At 39.9% G+C, this 26466-nt stretch overlaps 4 protein-coding genes and 2 long non-coding RNA genes across 6 annotated transcripts; 4 read left to right on the forward strand and 2 right to left on the reverse strand.

Moving 5' to 3' along the window:
- Window positions 1-710: 710 nt before the first annotated feature.
- On the forward strand, window positions 711-1588 carry LOC124190427. Its single transcript, XR_006872972.1, has 2 exons — window positions 711-900; window positions 977-1588. It is a non-coding gene; the product is annotated as an uncharacterized LOC124190427 (long non-coding RNA).
- A 4565-nt stretch (window positions 1589-6153) lies between these two features.
- Window positions 6154-7154, reverse strand: LOC124190429. The gene is made up of 2 exons (XR_006872973.1): window positions 6453-7154; window positions 6154-6361 (listed from the first exon to the last, which is right to left on the reverse strand). It is a non-coding gene; the product is annotated as an uncharacterized LOC124190429 (long non-coding RNA).
- Window positions 7155-8660: 1506 nt separating this feature from the next.
- On the forward strand, window positions 8661-11653 carry LOC124190428 (phosphatidylinositol 4-phosphate 5-kinase type-1 alpha-like). The gene is made up of 8 exons (XM_046583054.1): window positions 8661-9681; window positions 9761-9865; window positions 9944-10195; window positions 10280-10432; window positions 10510-10674; window positions 10751-11169; window positions 11256-11388; window positions 11461-11653. Exons 1-8 carry the CDS (start codon window positions 9409-9411, stop codon window positions 11551-11553), a joined length of 1593 nt encoding a protein of 530 aa, XP_046439010.1. The 5' UTR covers window positions 8661-9408; the 3' UTR covers window positions 11554-11653.
- Window positions 11654-14477: 2824 nt separating this feature from the next.
- LOC124190430 (nucleoporin NUP188-like) lies at window positions 14478-19915 on the forward strand. The gene is made up of 9 exons (XM_046583055.1): window positions 14478-14656; window positions 14721-15461; window positions 15517-15736; window positions 15807-16091; window positions 16162-16416; window positions 16494-16919; window positions 16981-19131; window positions 19191-19327; window positions 19391-19915. The coding sequence occupies exons 1-9, from the start codon at window positions 14643-14645 to the stop codon at window positions 19830-19832; spliced, it is 4671 nt and encodes a 1556-aa protein (XP_046439011.1). The 5' UTR covers window positions 14478-14642; the 3' UTR covers window positions 19833-19915.
- Window positions 19848-21176, reverse strand: LOC124190431 (DNA fragmentation factor subunit beta-like). Its single transcript, XM_046583056.1, has 3 exons — window positions 20792-21176; window positions 20526-20720; window positions 19848-20464 (listed from the first exon to the last, which is right to left on the reverse strand). The coding sequence occupies exons 1-3, from the start codon at window positions 21087-21089 to the stop codon at window positions 19962-19964; spliced, it is 996 nt and encodes a 331-aa protein (XP_046439012.1). The 5' UTR covers window positions 21090-21176; the 3' UTR covers window positions 19848-19961.
- Window positions 21177-21395: 219 nt separating this feature from the next.
- Window positions 21396-26166, forward strand: LOC124190432 (DNA polymerase delta catalytic subunit-like). Its single transcript, XM_046583057.1, has 20 exons — window positions 21396-21595; window positions 21660-21762; window positions 21842-22102; window positions 22180-22338; window positions 22405-22529; window positions 22598-22696; window positions 22755-22876; window positions 22935-23101; window positions 23166-23311; window positions 23402-23638; window positions 23700-23865; window positions 23929-24486; window positions 24555-24727; window positions 24795-24932; window positions 25008-25098; window positions 25184-25342; window positions 25407-25542; window positions 25603-25729; window positions 25795-25932; window positions 26001-26166. Exons 1-20 carry the CDS (start codon window positions 21519-21521, stop codon window positions 26089-26091), a joined length of 3273 nt encoding a protein of 1090 aa, XP_046439013.1. The 5' UTR covers window positions 21396-21518; the 3' UTR covers window positions 26092-26166.
- Window positions 26167-26466: the final 300 nt, after the last annotated feature.

Here is a 26466-nt window from a genome sequence, read left to right on the forward strand (position 1 = left end):
TCTCCCAAAACTATTGCGTGTACATTATATTTTAGACACAATCTCTCGCTGATTTCATTAGAAATAAACAAAGATTTTTGATGATGTTATGGTGTGCTGGGCAGAGGTCAAGAGCCGGAAGAGATCGCCTTTCCTATTTACCCACAATATATGCGCTATAACTGTGTGGAGAATATTCCATGTGAAACTCATTAAGGCTTTTTGAGACCGCGCAAGAGGCCATTCCGACATCTCTTCCGAGAATTCCAGAAGGAAAAAGGAAAAAAAGATTGGCGTATACCGCACCATGGAAACCTCATAGAACAAGTGTCTAGGGTCAAATTGGCGGGTATTTGAACTCGGTTGACCCCCCCGAGAAATTAATCATATCGAGAGAAAATTGTAATTAAATTCTAGAGCAGTACGGCGCAAGCAATTTTTAATGAGAAATGTGTTGATGCTAACGTTACGTCAATCCATGGCGTTAATGAGGGCAAATTCGAGCTAAAAAAGACAATGTTGCGGGTTCATATTCCTGCGCCATTCATTTGTTTCACTTTGAAAAAATAGAAAAAAGGTCGTTGAACGGGTCATTGTCCGCGTTCCTGCGTCGAATGCGACCAGCACCAGTCACTTCCAATAGGGTCATCATCCGTTTCCGACACGCCCATACATACCCACATATACATGTAGGGTGCACTATCAAGAGGGTATATATAGACTCGAGTGGGTGTAAGATAAAATACAGTCACAGGACAATATCTTTCCCTACAAGATGTCGTCCTAGAACAGCTCCCAGTTGATTGAATCCGACAGAAAACTAAATTGACTAAAAATGTAAAAGTGCAGCCGGAAAACAAATCGGACCGGATGGATGAGATTCCGTCCCGAATGTGTTTATTATTCCACCCTCATTTTCCGGTAAGTTTTTCTTTATTTCATTAAGTTTTTTTTTGAATTCATTGAACTGACGGACGGACATTTGATTGATCTAAAGATGTTGCTGGTGCGGTGAAACGACTTTGAAATCCCTACGCAGCTTTCAGTGCAGATCTATCAATTAAAGGCGGATGATATATGACTTCGGAGACTTTTTTGCGCAAGTGTAAAAGGACGAACGAAACATATGTGGCTGTCGTTATATAAAAATTAGTTGATGAGTCAGATATGATGTGAATTGAATTGTACACAGTACGTATATATATAATGCGCCCTGCAATTGTATACTCTCGCCTCGTGAATCTTATGTGTATCTTGTGTGTATGTTATGAAAGAAAAAACCCGTCTGAGAGACGAGTGGTCTACTCGTGTTTCATTTGACACCAGCCTCTACCCTGCCGAAAGTGCCAATCGAGCTATTTTTGCCCTTGAAGTGCAAACGCTGCTGTCCCCGTCTGGGCGACTATTCGTGGCACATTTCCTGTGCAACATATGTTTTGATCACCATATTTTTGATTTGTAAATAATATCGAGTTGTGTCTTTTTCGTATTTTTTTCGTTTGCTTTTGTATGTCTGTATTTTTCACTATGCAATGCTTATTTTTATCAATCTTATGCGATCTATTTTTGGCCAATCCGAAATAGACGAATACATTTCATTTCCCAATTATATCAAAAGTCGCGTTTCGATTTATTGCGGATTCCGCCAAAATGATTATTTATGTCTACGGCTACGTGTGACGTAGTTGGTCCCAACTATTTTTGAACAAAATGACAGTTGAGATAAAGAAGATATGACGACAGAGTCTCCATCTCCCATCCGTCTTTGTATTTTGTCTGGAAGTGGCCGGCGAGCTAATAGCTTTTTCCCGGAACCTATCTAATTATTGACTGCCCTCTAGACTAAAAGCCCGACTTGTTTATATGAATATTTATTCCGTATAATTAGACGTTGTCTGGGTTTAGCTTCCAGAATTCGACGAAATCACACTGTTTATTCAAAATCAGATATTACAATGTCAAATCATACCGAAAAAAAGAAAATGAATCTGAGTCACAAAAAAGATGCCGGAATGTACGATAGACGCGCAAAATACAAGAAGAGAAATATAATTATTTGAGCCTCGATCAACTCAAATTATACAATAATCAACATGACATCTTACAGCATTCAAATTGAAAAAAACTCGGTTCAAAAAAAAATAGCAGCAACCCTGGAAATCAACATTTCTGGCAGAAACATACTTTCATTATAATAATAAGGCACTGATAATCAAAATTTTGCATTGCAATAATAAATTCAACTCTGCAGCGATGAAAAGTCACCGTCGCAATTTTCCTTCGTCGCTGCTGCTGCACCCAGAAGGAAGCCGACAATGTTAGTGCGCTTATTATCATTGACGTCCTTCTTGGGGGATTTCCCAGCGTCGGTCAGGATAATAAATCGGCCGTTCCGGTCCAAATCGCATTTGACTTTCTTCAAGTGGGTCCGGAGTGTCGCTAAAGCCTCGCCGGCGCCGATTCGCTGTGATAAGACGATGCCGGCCAGGATGTTGGAGATGCGCGAACCGATGCCCAGGAAGAAACCGCCGGCGTCGCTGTAATAATGGGCGAAATCGGTGGTCAGATTGCGGTTGCGTTCCAGCTGGGCGACGCTGGACGAGCTGCTGTTCCGGGTGCCGTTGAGGAGCAGGATCATCTCATCGTGGATTTCGGCGCTTTCCTGGCGACTTTCCTCGATGGCCATCGCTAGTTCCTCGTCCAGTTGGCTCCACTTGTGCAGTTTCTCTTGCGTCTTGTTGAGCGCCTGCCTGGAACAATTCCAGCGCCACTTGGCACGCTCTAACCTGGCCTTGACGTCGGCCCATTCACCGTCCTGGGTGAAGTTGATGCCGCTCTTCAGCGCTTGCCATTCCTGGGTAGTTGTCTTGAGTTCGACTCGATCCCGCTGCAAGCGCCGGGTCAAATCGGCGATGGTCCTCCTCAGCGACTGGATGGCCAATTTCAGTTTCCTGCGGCTGTTGATGCGCGAAGCTTTGCGCTTGATGACACCAACGTTGGCCCGTTCCAGCTTGGCCCGGATCTTCACCGCCGAATTCTTGACGGCCCTCGTCAAGTTGAAGAGCTCCTCGAACTGACTGGCCATCAAGTAGAAAAGCTGGGCGATCTTCTTGGTCGATTCGCTGATGTTGGTCAGCGGTGGTTCAATCAATTCGGTGATTAATAGTTCACTCGAGTTGAGGGCCCGGTTCACTTCTTGGAATTGATTTTCCACGTTGGCGACCAACAATTGTAACTGCGTGGCACTGGTGTTGGACAACTGGAAGGCGCTGGCCACCTGCTGGGTGATTTGAAGCAGCGAAGTCTGCAGGGCTTTCGAATCTTCGAGCAGGGCCAGCGGAGCGGGTTTCCTATTAGCATTAAAGCCAGTCTTCAGAAGGAGACCCGGGATCTGGAAATTCAAATCGGGAATTTGAACCGCCCAATCTCCGGAGCTGCAGGATTCAACGTCGCCATCCTCTCCGGCGACAATCACTTCGCTGCTGACGTTGTGATCGCTCAAACGAAATGACGACGCTCCGGTTAATAACAAGAGCGCCAAGCCGATGCAAATGAGGACGACTGCTGGTGTTTGATTGCTACTGCTGCTGCTGGACATGTTGATCAAGTGCGTAGTCTCGGTGAAGCTCACTCGCGATAGACTGTGAGCTTGTGGGTCTCGGCGTCAGTCCTTTATAACCGCCGAGCATCCAAAGTATCGAGTAAGTAGCAAAAGAGAAAAAAAAGAAAAACAAAATAAGTAGTACTGGTAGAGAGTCCAGTAAATAAATTGATAAAAAAAAGAAGAAGATTAGCGCTCAGTCGTAAGTTTCTTTTTTGAAATGTTTTTAATTTTTCTATTTTCTATTTTGTTTCGAGACACCGAGACGGTTTTTGATGACGAAATTTGAGTTTTGTCTACTTGGATAATATTAGAACAACTCGCTGCAGTTATTGCACATGTCGAATGTGAGCCGAACAATATTCTCCATAAATTTCTCGGTAGTAATCTGTAAATGTGTCAGTGTTATATTATTGATTTGTGCCATTCTGACACCAGCGTCAACTCTTTAATGAGGGGAACCTATCTATTTCGGATGGTTCGAACCGGTTGAAGTGCGCTCGCTCATCTAAAAATAACATCTTATTTTATTTAATTTTTTTCAGACGAAAACATATTATAGCTGCTCAGACGGCGAGGTTATCACCATCCTCTTTGATTATAATTCACAACTTAGCTGATCTAATATTTGTATGAGTTATTGGCATCCCGAAAGCACTGACGGTGCAACCCGCGGTGGTCTTCCCAGCACTTTTGCTCCGAGTCTTTTTAGTTTTAAAATATTAAAAGCAGATGAGAGCGTGCAGCAGCACATATAATAAGTTAATAGTTTAATTGGAAGCAATAAATTCGGTGAGATTCGATATGACTGCTGCTGCTGTTGCTCGTCCCAACTGGAATTATTTTGACTGGGTTGCACTTATTATTTTCTGATTCGTCTTCGATGAACTTTATACAGTAGATTAAACAAAGTGGGCGATCACTCACTCGACTAGTGTGTGGGTCCTTGTGACCGCTGAGGCAGATTCCACTAGTTGTCATCTGCGGCAATGATATTTTAGAGACTCAAAAGTAACCGCTCCCATTTGATTACAAAGCAGCGTCCTTCATTCTAGTTTCCGCTGGAACTTTGTGCAACAAGAACAAATGTAATGACCAATTCCTTCCGCCTCTTCGGTATTGATTTTCTTGGGCGAGATCAAAATCGTTTCCAACGTCGTTTGAGTTGACTCAATTATCAAATTTGAATTTCCCGCGTGACACTATTCAAGGTGGCACTTCGGTCAATGCGCAGATTCAATTATTATTGATGCATCTATTATTATGATGATGCATTTATTATTAATGCTAGCTTCGATGAATTATTATTACAAGAATTTCATTCAAAATTCATTTTAGTATATTTAAGAAGATCGTGTTTAATAGCATTTCCGCTGGCAGCCGAATTCAACCGATGATAATTAAATTTTAAATTTTTTTGTTTTTTATTAAAATTTTTTTTTTCAATTTCGGTTTGAAATGGAAAAGGATCAAACGATGAGGTCGTCGAACGGGTCATTGTCCGAATGTCCCTATATGCCACCACTGCGAGCGTTAGATTTTCAATAGGTCATCATCCGTCCTCGATCCGCCCATCCACAGTAGGGTATCGTAGAGAGTATATATATAGACTTATTCGTTGAAAGTGATAAGCAGTCATAGCACAAGATCTACCCTTATACAGATCTCTCTTGCCCTAAAACAGCTCCCAGCACGAAATATTTGGTTCGAAAACGTTTCGACACATTTGAATTGTTTAACATAATATAACACGTCTGTGAGTGCAATGATGATGGCACCGGATGGATTTCGTCATGATCGTCTCAAAATTCCCTGGTCTTTCCGGTAAGTTATTTTGGCCTCAATCTATATGTGATTGCGCATTAGTTTATCAAAGTTTTTTTTTTAAAACTTGCCTGAAACTCCCGATTCGTTTCTAGAAATTGTAGGACAGATATTCTTGTCAAGTTGTTTACGTACACAGGACGGCGCCCTTGAAATATGCGCAGTTGGATCCATAAATATCGAGACGGAAATTAAGTCTGTACTCTTTGGCGGAGACTTTGAAATGTTGCACAGTAAGAAACGTGATCATCTCTATAAAATAAGGCGTCTCATGTAGACTAGTTATAATGAGAGTTTCTTTTATTTAAGACGATTTAAGATTAGCTGCAATGTTTTACTTAGAATGTTGTATATGCAGATCGCCCTTTTTTTTTTCTCGTGAATGATTTTGTCTTGTTGGATATAATGATGTCTACGTGGCATCATTATTATTTTATTCGCCAGCCTTCACCCTGCAAGTGCCCAAACGACCTGTCCTTGACGTCCTCGTCTAGACGATCATTCGTGTGCGTGACCGATATAATGATTTAGATAATATCGTGCCTTTAACGTCTTGCTTATCTTACAACATTTGCAATTTGCAATTTAGTTTCGACGAATGAGCACACATTTATTTTCCTTTTGCTATATCGAACCGCCTCTTTTTTCCTGTGTCACTGTCCTTTCGTTATCGCAGAAGTGACTCGTATATTCAAATTCATATTGACCCATTTCTTTGAATTCATATTTTTTAAAAAATAATAATAATCGAGACTATAAACGCGCATTTATTCGCTATCTCGTCGCGTTACAGAAGAGAAACTATTCATGTACAGAACTATTATACAAACAGCAGAGCGCATCTTTTTCATTTCAAAGCTTCTCTCCGATAGGCTGCCAGAATTCCCGAGGGGAAACTAATGTATACATTTTCCCGTCCGCTTGACTTCACGAAATAAAAATTGTTGGATAATATAGCTAAATGGAAAAAAAGAAAATTCATGTCTTCAATTTGATTTAATAGCTAAAATTCTTGTTCGACGTTTAAATTCACTAAATTGTTACATACCTTATTTGACGAGACGTTCGCGACCGTATTTCCAACTCGCATTGAAAAACAGCAGCACGATGGCGTTTTAGAATTGCGAAATAGTACATTCGCCTTTTGATTGAGTCAGATAGGAGGCTGAATGGTTCCATTGACGGACTGGCTCCGTCCGTTCGAGAGGCTTTCGCCGACCGTTTCCGACGCGAATGAATCAATACGCAGGAGATAAAAGTAGTAGTAAAACGATAATAGAACTGTCATCAGCAAAATGCCGCAGAGAAGTAAAAGATAATCGCGCCAAGACGCATTGGCAGCACAGCAAACTGATAATGTTGGCTGCCGATGATTCTTGACTTGTGCGCTGGTGGACGACATGGTGAGACTTGTCTTGTGTGGCTAGCGATCAGCACCGCATTAACTTGGTTACACGTGTCAATGACAGTCCTTATAAGCGGCGACATTTCACACTTTGAGAACATGAACATTGGCTTGTCATGTCAACAAATAATACCAGAAAACGCTAGTTCAATAAAGACATTTCTGCTGAATGCATGTCAGAGTCCACGATAAACGATGGCGACGTGTTGCTGCGTGTCTATTTATTCTGAACCGACTGAACCTTGTTGCAATCAACTTGGCATTTCGAAAGCAAACGTCGAGGAAAAAGAGGTGCAACGCATTCGAATGTTTATGCTTGGAATGATTTTTTTCTATAGAATAAATACAAGTTAGAAATATAGCATTCATCGTTCGTACGTCATCAAAGGGAGGGTCAGTTGAGTGAAGACAAAACATAAACTGAAACATATTGGGTTGGGGGTGGGGAAAATGTTTAATACACAGCAGCGATGCATATCAATGAATCGAACCTATATTTTAGTCGGACTTCACTCGGCTGGTTCCCAGTCTACTGTCGACATTTTTCTTTTTCCCAGAAACTGTGGAAGATTCGGCACGAGTTTGATGTTGGATGGGGAGAATATCAAACCGCTCGATAAACTGCTGCGCATGTTATATTTTCCGTTGGCAAAGTTTCTTGTGAAGTTGTTACATAATCAAACACACAAGTTTTCCTGATGATCTTTTCGAAATATTGTACCAAGTTGCAGGTTTTTTCCCATTAGAAGTTTAGTTGACAAGACTCTTTGCTGCTGTGATTTGCAGGAACTTTTTGAAACATCCCTTTATTGCGTCCTTATTCCTATCGAGACTTCTTTTGTATCGAGTTTTATATTTTTCTTAATGTCTAACACCGCAATAACATTAAAAATAAAACGGTAAAAACGATGAGAACTTTGATGGTTGATTGTGCGATTGGAAAACTTAGTAATTAATCCGACGTCCATTGAAGTCCAGCAATCTATAAATACCTCCCACTCATTAATGAAGTAGGAATAATAGGTTAGGGCGTGAGGGAAAACTGCTCAACTCAATTTGGGTTTTGTTATTAATTTTAGCGATCCCACGTGATTCCATGGACGGTATACATTGTATCTTTGATTAAATCAAAGGGGGGTTAAAAACTAGTCGAACACACTACGCGTTACCGTTTCAACCCAAACGACAACTCGACAATTGCGTCCATTAATTCGTATGGTTGCCGACATTCTTCTCTGGAGACTTTTCTGACGCTTCAAGGCTTCGGCCGGTGCATGTCCTGTCGGTGTCAAGGCCGTTAGGCCACAAGGCGCGCCTTATCGGCGGGATTTTCCGACAATGAGATCCGGATCGACGTCAGCATTCGTGCGGACTATTGCGATTTTGCGACTAATCTGTTCGGCCTTAACTGGCAGTTCTTCCTCTCAGCTTATAGAGTTAACAAGATCAACTTCCATATGGCATTTATCTGTTTATATTATAGTCACGATCAGTGTATAAGAGTGATTTTTTGCGGTGTTGGTTAAGACGCCGATTAGTCAACGATCCTGCAGCGATTGGACGATGTTAAGAACAGCAAGTTTTTCAAACGGTTTCCACGATTGGTTGCTGGTGACGGACGCGGAAGTCAATTCGGGATTTATCTGAATCGTGAGATTTTGCACAGTTGTTCGATTTGTCTCTTGGCAAGGTACGCGTTTTGTTTTCAAATTGACCGATCTCTTCAGAGCTGGAATTGATTTTGTTTTTATTTGATAATTTAGGTTGTTAGAATGTATAGGACTAATTATTTCAGAATTATTTGAAGGTTTTTTAGGCGTTGTGTTATCGCTTTATCTGCCAGTCATATCAAACTACGTCACATTTCTTGTTTGCTATGGAACGCGGTAGAATATGCGCAGCGCTTGTATTTGGTTGTTCACAGTATTTTGTACAGAACATATTAGATAACACTAATTATACATTACCATATAGTCACAATTACTAAGAAGAAAGCAATAAATAATACGATGATACGGAAATTTGAGACGCATCTTCAACTTCATTAGCTGAAGAAAAGATTACAGTGAACGTCACTATAAAGCCGAGTGACGTCAAACTCGAAATTTTGAATTGCCGCTGTTATTGTTGACCTTAAGCCTTTCTTGTGATCGAATTCTACGGGGAGCATTATCATGACAAGTCTACTAAAAACTCAGCTAAAAATTCACTCACCAGAACTTCCGGTTTCTATTTAGATTTTTCTATGCTGAACAAAGGCACTTCCGTTGTGCGGTTTTCACTTTAAGAAGGTCAAAATGCTGGAAAACATTTTGTCACGTCACGAAGTTGTAGACAAACGGTCGGGAAACGGAAATACGTCGTCGGTAGTGGTATACCTCGTCGACATATACATTCACGCGTAAACATTATTTGCCACAGCTGAAAATTGGGTACACTAGCAAGATGTATAGTACAGACTCGGCTGGTTTTTACCTCACTCAAGTTTACTTTCTGTTTGGAATCAGGGTGGAGATGATAACGTGCATGTGTCTATGTGTGTATTAAACATATTTCAACAATAGAAAGTTTATCTGAGATATCCATTCGAAAGTGAAAAATGCACAAAACCTTTACACCGTTCGAACTGGGTGTGGTTACGACCATAGCAGAACGACGACCGACAATTCGGAGGGGGATATTATCCGATTTAATAGAGGAACATGTTGATTTGGAGCAGGAAAGTGATTCTCCAAAACAAAGTCATCGACTACACGAATCCGGCAGCAGTTTACCTTCACCAGAGGAGGAGTCGCAACTGTTGGTTCCTCCATCTGCACACTCTGTTAGCGACTGCGATACCGAAGATGACGATTTGAATAATTTTGTTTTGGTAAAAAACAGATCACTTGAGGTTTGCTAATTTAATTTTGTACAGTGCGTGAATAAAAATTGGTTTGCGTTTCATTCAGGTGAAAGAAGATCGTAGTTCCGCGAGAAAAAATGATGAAAAATTAACAACGGATCAGGATAAGACACTCGGCCACTCAGAGAATGATGAACTGACTTCTAAAAACGTGAGGAGGAACTTGAATTTCCATTTAAAAAAAAATAATAACATTTTTGATTTGATATTTTCTTTTTTTAAATAATAGATAAACTCTTGGAATATAACGTATTCCATTCAATTGGGTCTGCGCCATGCAGTTAGAGGACGGTCAGAAAAACCGGAAAGAGATATCCTGATGCGAGATTTCAAAACCATCGAGTCACAATATTTTTCTTTCCAAGGATCAGAGCAAATCCCCGATGCGCATCGATACTCTGACTTTCGTTTCGAGTCATTCGCTCCCGTTGCTTTTCACTATTTCCGTAATCTCTTCTGCATTCATCCCCAAGAATTTCTGGTAAGAAAAATGAATAAAAGTTTTTTTTTTCTTTTCTTTTAAAAGCCCCGCCATTTGAAATGGCAACATTTTTTGTTTAAACAGCTATCGTTGTGCAATCAGCCGTTAAGAGAGTTGGGCAATTCGGGAGCAAGTGGATCAATTTTCTACGTGTCAGCCGACGATGAGTTCATCATCAAGACTGTACAATACCAAGAAGGAAATTTTCTTCAGAAATTGCTTCCTGGATATAATATGGTATTACTTAATAAAAATTAGAAATTGTAATGTGATAGACATGTATAAAAGTAAAACACTGTCGGCATTTGTTACAGAACCTCAATCAGAATCCCAGGACGCTGTTGCCAAAATTTTTCGGTTTCTACTCTTACATTTGTAACGCGAAGCACATGCGGATGGTAGTAATGAACAACTTACTGCCGTCTTCAATAAAACTCCACGAGAAATATGATCTTAAGGGTTCTACCTTCAACAGAAAGGTGAAACAAAATATGAATGCTATACTCTCTATAATAATGAACCTTTAGAATTTCATCGCTAATTATTTCTGTACAGGCATCGCCGGAAGAACGGAGTAAATCCGTCCCCACATTTAAGGATTTGGATTTCATGGAAGTTCATCCAGGTGGGATCCTGCTGGAAGCGGAGATATACAACGCGCTGATTAATTCCATCCAGCGAGACTGCCGTGTTTTGGAAAGCTTCAAAATAATGGACTACAGTCTTTTGGTTGCCATCCACAATCTCGATTCGGCGGCTAAAGAGGATGCCGAGCATGGGCAAAACAATTCGATTGACGGAGAAAACAGTGCGGGAACTAAAACTTCGTTTCGGACAGCCAAAACTAGTCAATCGTCAATTATTCTTCGAAAGGGTTCCATCGTCAGTCGCCGAAAACTGGTGGCCCATTCAACTACGCTAGAAAGTATCCAGATGAGAAATGAACCCAGTGGCAATAAGGGAGATTATAGTCGGTAACTATTCAAGGCTTTTCAATTTTCCACATAACAGATTATTTAATATATTTATGGGGTTTTCTTTCGATTTGGCAACTAAACAGACTTGACGGGATACCAGCTCGTAACGCCAAGGGCGAAAGATTGATTGTGTTTCTAGGCATCATCGACATTTTGCAGAACTATCGACTGGCGAAAAAAATTGAACATGTGCTAAAGGCAACCATTCACGATGGAGTACGTTTGGCTTTAAATAAATTTTTTTGGAAAAGGGCGAATGGCTTAACTCTTCATTTGTGAATTATATAGGATTCGATATCGGTTCACCATCCTGCTTTTTACTCCCAGCGTTTCCAAAACTTCATGGCTAATCAGGTCTTCCGAAAAATTTCCTCGTGTTAATCAAAATGGATGAATTATTTGTCATTCCATGCCAAAAGTTCATTCGATCTGGCGTTTTGATATTATCAAACCTTGAAAATACATTTGTTGTTAAGTTGAATTTATAGTTGTTTCCACTTTGACTTCATTCAAGCACCTTTCTCAGATCGGTTTCCTTTTTTTAAGTCGCTGTGTGGCATTTTCGTGCCGTTCCGAAAATAGCCTAAATGATTCTGGTTATGAAATAAAGAACTATTAATTAATATAGGGATTGATTATAGTGATTTGCAATTTTACCGCAATGGTGCGTAATCCTGTCACCTGGCGTCGGTTACAGAAGCTTATGAGTTATGAATAGTCCACCTGCAGACGACGCTTTTTTTTGAAAGTGCGTTCAACTGTTTCAAAACAATCACATCCGTGGAGTCGCTTGATTATTTCGGCTAATAAAATGAGACCTATACAGTGAGGCGAAATAAACGGAGGGACGTGATGCTGCTGGGCAGCCACAGCAGGATTCCGATCTAGAAAAAGCAGTTGAGTTTGATAAGCTATAGACTATATAGTATATAGTTAGTTCATCAACGGTTTGAGGAGAGCGCGTGCCGAGACGGGCGGGCTGCTGTGGGTCACAAATAACCGGCGAATATATCGGCCGGCCTCCCCCCGCCATCGGCTTTCGGAAATAAAAAAGATCCAATCAAATCATTAGCCGTCCGTTCGTGCACGCAGAGCTCAGCGTTAATGAGGTGAGCCTCTGCTGTGTGTGTCAGTATACAAACACACACAACACAGGAGAGAGTGAAAGGAAAAAGCTGCTGGAAAAGTCTAGAGACTTGCCCATTAGAACAAATGTAACTAGACTCGCTCGTTTGGTCATCTATAAAAAATTAAAAACCCAGACTAGGGCCGGGGACAAAGTTATTTGCAAACAGTCGGGAATACCGCGACGCACTTTTCGTGGAATCGGCAACTTTTTTTCATTTTCAGTTTTCGGCTGCGTTGAGCAAAGTGGCGGCAAAGCAGAAGGTTTATTTTGCTATGGAAGAAATAGGAAATTTTCTAGATAAATCGCGATACCAATTCATTCGATTAATATAAAACAGACATTGAATAATTGGAATAATGAACATTATCAATCTGGAAGTAGAGTAGCCAGTTATAATTTGAGAGAAATTTAACATTTAATTTGTAAACTGTTAGCACTACGTAATCGTCAAGCTTTTTGCCTCATCACAATTATCTTTCGGAGCTACTTAAATTTACTGGCTTTTCCAGTTAAAGTCAACAGTAATTCTCATGAATCACTAATTTTAAAGTAAAGATAAAATAAAGATTAAATTGCGAATAATACTTGCAATTATCTCTATCTCATCATTTACAATATAGTGATCCGATGGATTTATCGCACACAAGCTGACTTGAAGTTGAAACTTAATAAATCTTCCTACAAATTGCCAATGGTGTAATTGGCGCACAACAACTATCGATGTTTCCTCTTTAATGCAATTTATTAATTGCTGCGCAGTTCGTCAGCAATCCGAGTTACAATGAAATTTAAAGTTCATTCATTAAAAGTTTTATTATGGAAATAATTTGCGTAATACTTTATAAAAAAGTGAAATATCTGCATATCAAAATCGAATAAGAACACGCACAACAATACAGGCGGCTTTTTCAAATAAATCATATTGGGTTTTTGAAACATTAAGCGGGAAGCCAGCAGCGCAAGTATCTTTTACGATGATGGAGAGATATAAAAAAAAGGAATTTGGGTAATCAATTGTGAAATCAGTTGATTCGATTAATGGCGCATAATAAAAAAGATCAGGATTTTGAATAATGAACATTATCAATCTAGAGATAGCGCTGCAAATTTTTAATTGATAATAATTTGATATGTAATTACAGTCTTTGGCGATAAAAATTCGTCGATATATTTCCTTATCGTGAATGACTCTCAATATTGCTTTAAATAGCATACTTAATAGTTAATTTTTTAGTTTTCATGTATCACTAAAATATTCAATATGAATTAGGATCATCTATGAAATTAGAAACGGTATTGAAATTTCATCAATTTCCAGATCATCTTAATTCTGTATGGCATATTGTGATAATGATAATGCATGGTAATCTGCACATCATGAGACGATCAATAACCGAGAAAATCAAATAATCTCTAAAAGCGAATCGCATTACGGAATGCAAATGGTGGTAGTAGATCATCTCAACTGTGAATGATATCCCGCTCAATCAGATTACAATTTTTGCCCAGTCCGTCACCAACCCGACATGCAATGAAATGTAAAGTTCGTTCATCAAAAATCCAATTTTGTAAATAATTACACCCATCTTGCGTAATACTTAATAACAAATGAAGAATATGCATATTTTAATAAAATAAGGACAGGCACAGCAATACAGGCGCCTTTTTCAAATGGAGGGATGCAAACAGCACCAAGTTGTTGTGTGTTTTTAACCAGTGCACTTGAGGAAGACCTCAACAAACACCATCTGCCCAGCAAGCGACAGACATCCGAATGATTTCGGCCTAAGATGATCACGTAATAGGCTTGGAACAAACGGGGCGCTGTTTCAAATACATTAACGCCTTATAGACAGTTCTAACACGACTCAACAAATTGTATCTTCCGACCGCGTTAGCGACATTAACGTTATATGCAGTAAATGGAAAATACATTTGTTTAAAGTTGAATTTCGCTGCATCCACTTTGACTTCATTCATGCACCTTCTCGGATCGCTTTTATTTATGTGTGGCAGGTCGTTTCATGCCGTAATGAAAATAACCTAAATTATTCTGGTTATAAAACTATCAAATTAATATAGTGATTTGATTTCATTTGCCTTTTTAGTTTTTACCGCAATGGCGTGTAATCCATCAGTCACCTGGCGTCGGTTACAGAAGCTTAAGAATAGTCCACCTGCAGACGACGCTTTTTTGAAAGTGTGTTCAACTGTTCCAGTGCAGTGTAGTCGTTGAATCCGTCGTTTGCATTAAAATTTGAATCACAAAGAAAACCATATGATAAATAAAAAATTTTCTGAGTTCTGAACACGAAATATACACGATCAATCTCTTCTAGAAATGGAAAAGAGCAAGTATGTGATATTACGTTTGTATCTTTATGTTTAATGCTTTACTCATTTCCCGGTTCTCTCTTAGGCACATGAAAACGTTATGGTCTATTTTGTCTGGTACCAACCAACCTTCATCACTTGATGTTGTTGGCCCATTTGTTGAAGGTGCTAAAGACTGGCTCATTTCTGGGTTGCAACACTTCAGGACAAGAGGGGAAGATTCTAGTCTCGCAACCAATACGTTTTCCACTATTCTTGGCCATGCCATTCAATTGAAAGCAGAAGATACATCTGAATTACTAGACAGCTACAGAAAAAATGAGTATCGTGGAACAGCAGACCAGTTTGAAAGTCTCTTAAAAAACAAGCATATTCATCCTGGACTTTTAGCTGAACTCTGTCAGTTTTATCAGAAAGAAAGGCTCTACCTTCTGCATTGCATAGAGTTTCTTATAAAAAAAGCTCACAACACACATCCATACTCCAACATCTTTGAAGGGTTTCTAGAAGCTTACAACAGTAAAGGTGAATTGAAGAAATCTCTCCTGACTCAACTGAAGATGCTCAGTAAAAGCAATCCTCCTCAGCAGTCTGGACTTGTCACACCAGCAATGATTAAATTGTGGTGGAGTTCACATTCACAAGAAATTCTTTTAGTCCTCCAGTGCTTGATGCACTATTCAGAGATTCACAGCCTAGATGCCGAAGACTTTTTAGAAATCCTGTCAACTTGTGGAAAACTCTCTTGTGATATGGAAGAAAGTGTTCATAGTGTTTGGCACATGCAAGCTGCTCTTTTGGTGAAAGTTGTTCAGTCGAAAGATAAGTAAGTTCCATTTTACTCAGTAAATATATTTTGCCTCATTTTGACTTTTCTTCAGTTTTCAAGCTTTCAGGCTGAAGAATACAGCCATTGAAGAGGAATTGGAAAGAATATCTAATATTGCAGAGTACTCTCCACTGCTCCTTGCTTGGATGCTAAATCATTATACGTCGGAAACCCCTATCAGTGGGTCTAAATTTCAGCAGTTTGGCGAAAAAGCAATTGAGCAGAGGGCGTTAAAAATAATTGCTGATATCGGAAATGACACCATTTTCCAGGTATAAACCGTATAATTATCCGTCGATCTATCATTGTGAATCTTTTTTAAATTTGTTTAAAATCTTTCAGGGCGAATCCACTCTACGTGAGACAGTTTGTCGAACTTTGAACAATCTCCTTGCAGTATTAGTCAGTAGTTTCGACACGGAAAGGCTGGCTAGCCAAGCGGATTTGCGTTCAGCAACCTGTAGTGTACTTCGTGGAAGTTCTCGTGCTGCCGAAAATTTCTGGACACCCGATCAAGGACTAAATTTTGTTTGGAGCGAAACAGTGAGCCAGTTCCCTTTAGAAATGGTTGCTTTGTTGGAACTTTCCAAAGCCGCCGCTCATTATTCAAACGAGAATAAAATCAAGGTTTGACTTTATTTACCAAATTTAATAAACAATTACTTATTTTTAAATGACATCAATTATTCATTTGTAGATTTGTCGAGAGATCCAAGAGCTTCCCAATTTTATGGAACCGATTGAAAACATACCCGATTCATCGTTAAAATGGACTACTGCAGGTGTAGTCGTCTTGCTCCAAACGCATTACCCTTACAAAAATGTTGGATGCAAAGAAGTGCTATTACCACGCGGAGCAATGGGCAGTGTCGATGGCAAATACATCCGCTGGCAAGTGAAGGTCAACTTCTACGAAGTTGCCCTTACTGAAATTCAGATGCTGCTCCAACAGGTGAATCGAGAAATATTTTTTTACTTTGCGAGGAAAAATGACACATATGCTGAAGTAACTAAATTTTTCAATCGAAGGCATCTTTCGGGTTGTCGGCCGTTAAATTTGACACGATAACACGAGTTCAACAAGTTTTGAGCTTCTTGGAGCTGATTTTTCCTCAGCTGGATAATCTGGCACCAATATACGCTGGCAAGTTCAGACAACTCATCCTCTCGTTAGTCGAACGTTTTGGTCCACTCTCCATTGCCACCCACGAGCTGTTGGCCAATTCCCTTAAATGCCTCGCCGCCGCTGTTACAAAATCAAACGCTTCGGATGTGGCGGGGAAATTATTCAGCACTTCCGTACTTCCTTCAGTTGACCGTCAGTTGCCATCCGTTGTTACCGGCAGTGAAATCTTGCCTGGCGTGATTGGCACCGTATTGGCCGGAGTTGAGTGTTCCCAAGGATCTTACCCTTTGACTGCCGCCTTCGTGAAATTAACCTCGGCTTTCATCCAGGTAAAATTCTGCAGTCATTATCATTTTAATTCAAATGAATTAATTTTTATTACCATTGTAGGCGGATTTGGCAGATGAGAGAGTTGCTGTGCCTTGCAATTTGTTCATTCTCCGAGAAGTTCTACCATTCTTGCTGACTAGACAATATGCCAGTTTAGGACAACGAGACTTGATGATTGGCATCTCACTCAACTGGCTCCATCTCCTCTTGCAAACGGATTCGTCGAATCAGGTGCGCCAGATGTGCGCCCGCATCTTGCTGGATTCACCGAGAGGAGAGGCGGAAAGCGTTGTGACGATAGCGGCGTTTGGTTCAGCGCTGGCCGAAATGCAGTTGATTAAGCAAACGGATTGGGAAGACCGTGAAGGACACGGACAGGTACTACTACGCCACATTCGCCTGTCACTCTCCATTCTCAACGTGCTACTCAACGATCGTGAAGCCGCTGGAAGGATGTCGCCTTTAGAGACCCTACTATCTAGCCCAAGTAGCGCTGGACAACACTTCACCACCGTATTAGCTCATTACATCTTTTACCGCTTTGACCTGCGATTGGCCACACTAGCACTGAAAGTGTTAAAATCATGCGCTAATCGCTGGAAAAACGTCTCTTTGCTGGCCTGCCTTGGGCATGATGCCTCCCTCATACGCAATACTTGGCTGGATTCCCTCGAATCGAATTTGGAAGATGCCGGGCTAATACGCAACATTCTCCGCTTGATGACCGACTCTGTTGCCTCCCAACCTGGATTGATGCATATGTTGGTCAACGGGGATGACCGGTGCTTTAGAGCCGTCACTCGCCTTTTGTTGGAGTCGAAGGAATTAGAAGCTTTAGAACTTGTACACCAATTCTGGTTTCAGCGATGCTCCCCGGCTATCGAGTACTTCAAGGAACAACCGAATTTCTGGCCACAACTTTGTCTACCCCTCCTTACTTCCGATAAGGATCCGGAATTGAAGCGGATAGCCGTTCTTTTCCAAATTTTGGCTATTGAACTCTACAACACGTGTGGAAAGAAAGTTAATGCTGAATTGCAGACGGTCCTCAATCAACTGCCCTCCCATTTGACAGATTGGTCTGATTTGGTGCTTAACAGTTTACCTTCGTCTTCATCACCGGCCGGAAAAGATAAAACGAGCTTGGATTTCCTCCTATCTGGATGGTCGGACTTTCTAGTAATGCTTGCCCATTACGGCCCAGCAACCGAAGTTGGTACTCGTGCCAAAATCTCCACTGATGTACTCGAGTCCCTTATTGGACGGGCCGAGAGCGGCCACCATTCTCCCCTGTTAGGTAAATTAGCCGAATTGAACTGGATGTTGCAGTTAGTTGAGAAGAAAAGTAACAGTCAAATGCTATCTGGACTTGGCCGACTGTTGGTCGTTGTAGCTGAAAAAGAATTAACCTCGTTTCCAGCTCGATTTCAAGTGGCTGTTTTGACGAGTGCCGTCTCCGCCTTACGTTTGCGAAGTGAAACTGATACCGACAAAAAATTATCTACTTGGATGCGCCCTGTGTCTCTTTGTGTTCAATCATGTCTTATTCAACTACCGAAGTTGTTGCTTACCGAAATCAACAATCCCAATTCCAGGGCGACCTGTATTACAGCCTTGTGCCTATCTCTGTTAACCGAATTGCTCCCGGCTGCCCAAGACTTGTCCGCCATGCAAGAGACGTTTCTGCTCCAGTCGTTAATATCTACCATCCAGTTTTGCATACATCATCGACGGGGCTGGGAAGTGGCCGAAACTGCTTTGGCAGTCCTTCTCGCCGTGGCTAGAACAGACACTGGCAGTGCAGTCTTGACACAGCTTCAACTGGATCAAACTCTTTGGCTGCCGTTAGAAGCCATTTACGAAGCTCAACCTACCGTGTACCGATTAGGATTGCAATTGTGCACCACTGTGTTAGGTCGACAACGGCATTTTTTTCTTGAGCAAGCGCTGACATTGGCTGGTGTCCACCAACAGCCCATCACAAACATACTACTAAAACTTCGCCATCCGAGTAAAGACGATCTTCTCCTCGCCATCGATGTCATGGCGCTACTTCGACAGTTGTCTGTTTTCCAGCAAACTTGGCGGTTGCAGCATTCCGGTTCCATGCAGGGAGTTTTACAAGCTGCTTCTTCAGCTGTTTACTATGGCATCGCGCACTTAATCCGAGCTGGATCCCTCAGTCCTATAATGGGCACTAGTTTTGTCGATGTACGTATTTTCATAATTCTTTTCATCCAAATGATTTTTTTAATGATTCATTTTTCTAGGGGAAAGACAGTGAAGCAACTCAACCTTCTCCTGCTGTCATGGAATTGCAATCCCAACTCTTGGAATTAGTTTCTCAAGGATTGGCCATGCTCAACTGCTACAATCCCCCACTTGCTGCCCTTTTGACAGAAGACGGGTAAAATAATAGAATAACTCTAAAAAGAAATTATTTATTGATTTGATTTATATTGCTCAATAGGATCGACGTAGCGAAATGGGAACGACATTTAAGTCCTAGCTTCAGCACGCCATCGTTGGATCATCTTGAGGCTTCTCCCTCGCTGAGCTTTGGCACCCTAAATGCTGTTGCTTCTCATACCTTAAGGATACTATCCAAACCGGATCAACAGCCGAATCAGCGAAATCATTTAACGATGGTTCTGGAACAGTCGTTGTCACTCCTCCTATCACAAGCTCTGTTGTACATCCTGGACCCACGACTCTGCGCTCAAGAAAAACAATTACTTAAACGAGAGCTTGGTGCCGAGCTGGGCAGTTTTGTTGAATCGATAAGAAGGCAAGCGCAAAGAGGTCTACGTTCCCCAGCTGTCGCCTCTACCACCCCTCGACCAGTTTCGTCAACGGTTCATCAGAGTTTTCTTAAACTAGTTGGGCATATCGTTCAGCGAATCTTTAAATAATTTGCACTAATAATGAATAAGCCATCAACTCATCAATGTATTTAAAGCACGATTATTAAACTTTTGAAGTTTCGGGTACAATATGAGGACATTTAATAAAATTATCTTATTCTAGTGCTAAGAATCAACCTACACAATTTGGCATTCAGTATGTGGTCCAATAACATGGCAGTTTTTATGAACAAGTTTCAAATTCTTTTTTGAGAAGAGGAGGTCAAAATATTTTAAATGGTCAAATTCATTATTGCAACGTATTTTTAAACAGAGATCGGATAAAATTTTTACTCTTTCAATGACGTGATCAAGATTCCAGGTGCTGAATAAGACACGGCTCTCAGCATTGTCATAAGGATTGATCTGATGGTTACTTTCACAAATAGTTTTGTTATATTGACCCTGACACTGGAATTGCCCTTTAGAGTCACACAACTTATCTTGACTTTTGTCTTTTCTGTCAAAGTAGCAAGCAAAATATTTCTGCTTCTCCAAACAGCTCTTAAACTTGTCAATTGGACAGAGGGAAAGATTGTTGTTTGAAAGTCTGTTTCTGGCGTCTCGCAAATAACTTCGTATCCTACCTTGAGCACATTTTCTAAAATATTCTTCTTTGGTGGTAACTAGTTTGTTACAACCTATGTATAAAATATATAAAAATTATTTGCCAATTAGAGTTATTTTCTTAACTTATCCTACCACTAAACCACTCTGGGTGCTCTGAAATTGAACTTAAGTGGCTTTTTGTTGAAGGGAGTTTGGAAACATACTGCCAAGTAAGTTTCAGTTTTTCATCCTTATTGTCTTCAATAAACTTTACTACTTCTTCAGCATTAAAATTTTGAAGATCATGAATAGCTTTCAAATATCTCTCCATTGCTTCTTGTAGCATACCTATTCGAATAATTTTAAACAAACCATCTGCATAAATAAAAAGGCTTTTCAAGTTTTCAGTAGGAACTTACCAGCAGAATGAATTTTAGCTGGTTGTCTAGGTTTGGCTTCATAAATGATTAGCAATGTATTATTTTGCAAGGAAAATAAGTAATCGTCATCGGACACTTCAGTTCCGTCCTCCAGACCAATATAGAGGGAATCCCAATCATCTGAGTTCGTTATTACATGAAGTAGATCATTCGACTTTTTCTTCAAATCAAGCAAACTAGAAACAATTACACCAACTTTTCGAGAACGTTTCTCATCGGTTATTTTAACGGGTAATTTTTTTGATTTACAGCAGCTAAATATCTTCAATATTTCCATGATTTGATTAATAAAAACGTAAACGAATAACAACTTTATAAAACTGAAGACTTGTTTGAAAAAAGTAAACAGCTTTCCTTGTTTGCAACACTGCCATTTTTTACGACATCAAATTGGCATGAATATTTCAAATTTCCAATGACTACAAAGAAATTTATTTTTAAAATTCTCGGTGTGCTTAAAAAATATTTTACAAATGCTTGTATATAATAAGCCAATTTATCTCATTTCAAATTATCAAATGAGTTTGAGAAAAATAAATAAATGTGGCAACTCAACTGTTATTATGTTCTGGTAATCTGGTTACTTGCTTTATCTTATGATTTTTCGCGCGCACTGAAACAGCTGTCGAAGAAAGGAAAATTTTTCGTTTTAGGTTGTTTTTGCAACTAGTTCGAAATATTTTAACTGTGGAGCTAGAAAAAAATCATGAATACAAATAGTAAACCTTTTGGAAATAAAGGCCCAGGTGGTAAAAGTGGTCCTCCACCAGCCAAAAAAATTAAGTAAGTGATTATTTCTTTGCTTTTTAAAGGGCTTAGCAATTGCTAAATAAAACTGTATTTTCAGAGGAATAGATGAAAAGAAACCAATTTATGATGAAGAATTTGGTGAAGAGCCTGATGAGGCATTTATGTTTGCAGAAATGGAGTCAGATGAATTGATTGGACAGGTGCAAACATATAATGAAAATCAAATGCGTTAAAACATTTTCCGTTCTTACCATACTTTTGAGACATCCTTGTTATTAGGGACCTGAAGTCAAGCAGACAACAGCAAAATGGGCAAGACCTTCAGCTCCTGAACTGTCTGAAGAAAAGGATCGCTTGGTTTTCCAACAGCTGGATATAGACTATTACACTGATAAGGCCATGAAAGGAATGCCAGGTGCCCAGTCAGGAACAGTTGCTACAATGAGAATATTTGGAGTGACCCGTCAACAAAATTCAATTTGCTGTCATGTTCATGGTTTTGCTCCATACCTCTATGTTACTGTACCTACCAATTTCATGGTATTGTTCAGTAATTTAAGACATCTAAAAATAACTGCTCTTTGCAACTAAACATTTCTTCTTATTTTTTGTCATAGCCTGAACAATGTCGGCAGTTTCAGGAAGCTCTCAACAAGGCATTAATTGCGGATAGCAGGTCCAAACAGGAAATTCACGAGTTTGTACTCGCGGTGGAGTTCATGGAAAGGGAGAGCATGTATGGGTACCACGAGAATAAGAAATGTCCTTTCCTGAAAGTAATCATCACCTCTTAGTTAGTATAAAATGATTATGTATTATGATGGTTGCAAATTTCTTTTCAGATTACACTCGCCCTTCCTCCTTTTATCGCCGCTGCGAAACGACTCTTGGAACGCGGAGAGATTGCGGCTCCTTTTAATTCCATGGCCTATGTGGCCTATGAATCCAACATTGATTTTGAAATCAGGTATGTTACTCGGTATGTGAAATTGTGGGACGTAATTAAGCATAATGATTTTTTATCGTGATAAAAAGGTACATGGTTGATGCAGATATTGTTGGTTGCAATTGGATTGAACTACCGCCAGGGAGCTGGCGTTTACGACCTCATTCTACCGTCAAACCGATGACAAGGTATTCTTCAATAAAGCAATTAAAAAAGAAATAAATATAAAAGGTTTAAATTTTGAAGATGCCAAATCGAAGTGGACGTCGCATGGAACAAAGTGATTTCTCATGCTCCCGAAGGGGAATGGGCAGATGTTGCGCCCTTCCGCATTCTGAGCTTTGATATTGAATGCGCCGGTCGTAAAGGTATTCGTTTTTAATGTTCTCAATCGTGGATGACATGTACGATTTATTTAAATGACAGGTATTTTCCCTGAGGCGGACAAGGACAGAGTAATTCAAATTGCAAACATGGTGTCGTTATATGGCGAGACGGAGCCGTTTATTCGGAACATCATGACACTAGATACATGTGCCCCAATTATTGGCAGCCAAGTGATGTCTTATAAATTGGAGGACGAATTGCTTGATGTAAAAAAATTATTTAAAAGTTTGCCTTAATTTCTTTTTAAAACAAGTTTTTTTTTGCATTTAGAAATGGGCCGATTTCGTTCGGGAAGTCGATCCAGATATTATCACTGGATATAATATCTGTAATTTTGATCTGCCGTATTTACTCAATCGCGCAAAACACTTGAAGCGTGGCAAATTTGATTTCCTTGGACGCATTAAAGATAAAAAGTGAGCCACACCGAGCAAATACATACAAAAATAATTCGATTAATAATTAATCAAATAATAATAATTAATTAAAAATTACAATGCTATTAGATCGGCTATTAAAGAAACGATGATTCAGAGTAAGCAAATGGGGCGCAGGGAAAACAAAAGCATCAACATTGAAGGCCGTGTCCAGTTTGATCTTCTTCTAGTATTGCTACGTGATTACAAACTTCGTTCCTACACTCTCAATTCGGTCAGCTACCACTTTTTATGCGAGCAAAAGGAAGACGTCCATCATTCAATTATCACGGAATTGCAAGAAGGCAATCCGCAAACTCGTCGACGGTATTCAGTTCAAATAACTTGTATACTTTTTATGTCTTCAACATTTCTTTGAGTCTTACAGACTTGCGGTTTACTGCCTTAAAGATGCCCATCTACCACTTCGCCTGCTAGACAAGCTCATGTGCTTGACTAACTACATGGAAATGGCTCGTGTAACAGGCGTACCCCTATCCTACCTATTAACTCGTGGCCAACAGATCAAAGTTGTCTCACAGTTGTTAAGAAAAGTAAGGAAACTTAAGCTATAAATATTTTAGAAAATCCTTACAAAACTTTTGCACTTTGAATAGGCCAAGGAACAGGGCTTATTGATGCCCGTCCATAAAGCAGAGGCGGGAGAGGAATTTGAAGGTGCGACAGTTATCGAACCTATTCGAGGTTACTACAGTCAACCCATCGCTACATTGGATTTTTCTTCGCTGTATCCTTCCATTATGATGGCCCACAACTTGTGCTATACTTCCTTGTTGAATCCGCGTGACAAGGATAAGCTGAAAGAGGACCAATATATCAAAACACCTGCAGGCAACTACTTTGTAAAGGCCTCCGTGCGGAAAGGACTCTTACCGGAGATTTTGGAAGCACTGTTGGCGGCCAGGAAAAAAGCCAAGAAGGATTTGGCTGTGGAGACAGATCCTCTAAGAAAGAAGGTTCTTGACGGTCGCCAGCTCGCCTTAAAGATTTCAGCCAACAGTGTTTATGGTTTCACTGGCGCTCAAGTCGGAAAATTACCGTGTCTAGAAATTTCGCAAAGTGTAACAGCGTTCGGCCGAATGATGATTGAGAAAACTAGTACGGAAGTGGAAGCCAAGTTTCGCGTTGAGAATGGCTATGCTCATGATGCCAAGGTAAACGAAAAAGAATTGCACAATGCAAACACATTTATCGGTTTCAATTGAATCTGAACATTTTGTAGGTAATTTACGGTGACACAGATTCTGTGATGGTGAAGTTCGGTGTATCTACGGTAGCAGAAGCGATGGTTTTAGGTCGGGAAGCAGCCGAATTTGTATCGGCTAAGTTCATCAAGCCCATTAATTTGGAATTCGAAAAAGTTTATTTCCCCTATTTATTAATCAACAAAAAGAGGTAAATTCTGCTTTCAAATGTACTAATTGCAGAAACGATTTTATAACGGCTTCCTACTTATTTATAGGTACGCAGGACTGTACTGGACCAAACCTGAACAGTTTGACAAGATGGATTGCAAAGGTATTGAAACAGTTCGACGAGACAACTGTCAGCTAGTCGCTAACCTTATCAACACCTGTCTTCAGAAAATCCTGATGGATCGGTAAACAGTTGTCACGCTTCATGGATATCCTAATATAAAGTATACTTTTCCTTTATTTTAACAAAAAAATAATAGAGATCCAGATGGAGCCTTGGAGTACGCAAAACAAACAATTTCGGACTTGCTTTGCAACAAGGTCGACATTTCACTCCTAGTAATTACTAAGGTAACTACTAAGAGAAAATAAAAATATGATTGTCACGTTCCGAGGATGTTTTAAAACTGTTAAGTCTATCGTGTTGGGGTTGTAGGAGCTGACCAAGACGGATAAGGACTACGCTAACAAACAGGCACACGTGGAATTAGCTCACAAAATGCGTAAACGAGACGCTGGTACTGCTCCAAAATTAGGTGATCGAGTCCCTTACGTCATTATTGCCGCCGCGAAAAACACTCCAGCCTATCTCAAAGTACACATTTTTCAGCTCCTTTGAAATTTTTCGTGAATCTGTTAATTGTTTACTGTTATTTTAGGCTGAAGATCCTATTTATGTTCTGGAAAACAGCATACCCATAGATGCACAATACTATTTAGAAAATCAACTTTCGAAACCTCTTGTCCGAATTTTCGAACCAATCCTTGGATCCAAAGCGGAATCTTCGTTATTACGTAAACAGACACAACATTGTGTGAATACATGTAGCGCATATAACCTATTTATTTGTTTAGATGGCGACCATACTCGAACACGTTCAGTTATCACCTCAAAAGTAGGTGGGCTGGCGAAGTTTACTTCCCGCAAATCAACTTGTATTGGATGTAAGACTGTCCTTCCAAATGACAGTGCCGTTTGCAAGTAATAATCATAATAATTTTTCGCCTTTTATTAAATTTCAATATCCTAATAATAAAATTAAACAGATTTTGTAAGCCGAAAGAGTCGGAATTTTATCAGAGAGAAGTTGGTCAACTTTACGCTCTTGAAGAAAAATTCAACCGTCTTTGGACTGAGTGCCAGCGTTGTCAAGGTAGCCTTAACGAGGAGGTTCTCTGTTCAAAGTAAGTTGTATTTGTGTTGTGTATTTGAATTGAGACTCATGTTTTAATTGATTAATTTTTAAACTTAGTCGGGATTGCCCCATCTTTTACATGCGCAAGAAAGTTCAAAAGGACCTTTGTGAACAAGAAAAACTTATGAAAAGGTTTGGCCAACCTTAGTTCTCGTCTAATCTGTCGAAGTCGAATGTTTTTGGCTGTAAATTAAATTCGAAACAATAAAATTTATAAAGAAAACGTTTATTTCGATTCATTCATTTAAGTGTTAAGCCGGTTAAACGAACAAAAATTTTCAGGCAAGCTAAAAAATTCGGCTCAGAATAAAAAACTGCACTGTTACAAAATATTTTGGACGAAAATTTAGATATTTCGGTTCAGTGATAAATTCCTTTTATATTGTGTTACATACTTAACTTATAAATATCCTAATCACCATCTGCCAAGCATAAATCCAAATTTAAAAAAAAAAAAAAAGAAGTAAATTGCGGAAACTGAACGACATTCTTTTTGCGGTTTTCCGAACTCCGTTCCCACCAA

The sequence above is a fragment of the Daphnia pulex genome, chromosome 3, assembly GCF_021134715.1.
Source record: "Daphnia pulex isolate KAP4 chromosome 3, ASM2113471v1".
Lineage (NCBI taxonomy): Eukaryota > Metazoa > Arthropoda > Branchiopoda > Diplostraca > Daphniidae > Daphnia > Daphnia pulex.

What these genes read in the sequence shown, in the direction of transcription:
- LOC124190432 (XM_046583057.1), top strand. Translation starts at nt 21,519, where the DNA reads ATGAATACAAATAGTAAACCTTTTGGAAATAAAGGCCCAGGTGGTAAA. An exon ending in ACCGTCAAACCGATGACAAG is followed by an intron (nt 22,697 to 22,754) that starts GTATTCTTCAAT and finishes TAAATTTTGAAG; the next exon opens with ATGCCAAATCGAAGTGGACG. An exon ending in GCTATGCTCATGATGCCAAG is followed by an intron (nt 24,487 to 24,554) that starts GTAAACGAAAAA and finishes AACATTTTGTAG; the next exon opens with GTAATTTACGGTGACACAGA.
- LOC124190431 (XM_046583056.1), bottom strand. Translation starts at nt 21,089, where the DNA reads ATGGAAATATTGAAGATATTTAGCTGCTGTAAATCAAAAAAATTACCC. An exon ending in AGCTAAAATTCATTCTGCTG is followed by an intron (nt 20,721 to 20,791) that starts GTAAGTTCCTAC and finishes TTATTCGAATAG; the next exon opens with GTATGCTACAAGAAGCAATG. An exon ending in GCACCCAGAGTGGTTTAGTG is followed by an intron (nt 20,465 to 20,525) that starts GTAGGATAAGTT and finishes TTTTATACATAG; the next exon opens with GTTGTAACAAACTAGTTACC.
- LOC124190430 (XM_046583055.1), top strand. An exon ending in GTTGTTCAGTCGAAAGATAA is followed by an intron (nt 15,462 to 15,516) that starts GTAAGTTCCATT and finishes ACTTTTCTTCAG; the next exon opens with TTTTCAAGCTTTCAGGCTGA. An exon ending in GAAATGACACCATTTTCCAG is followed by an intron (nt 15,737 to 15,806) that starts GTATAAACCGTA and finishes AAAATCTTTCAG; the next exon opens with GGCGAATCCACTCTACGTGA.
- LOC124190428 (XM_046583054.1), top strand. Translation starts at nt 9,409, where the DNA reads ATGCACAAAACCTTTACACCGTTCGAACTGGGTGTGGTTACGACCATA. An exon ending in ATTTGAATAATTTTGTTTTG is followed by an intron (nt 9,682 to 9,760) that starts GTAAAAAACAGA and finishes CGTTTCATTCAG; the next exon opens with GTGAAAGAAGATCGTAGTTC. An exon ending in GTTCTACCTTCAACAGAAAG is followed by an intron (nt 10,675 to 10,750) that starts GTGAAACAAAAT and finishes ATTTCTGTACAG; the next exon opens with GCATCGCCGGAAGAACGGAG.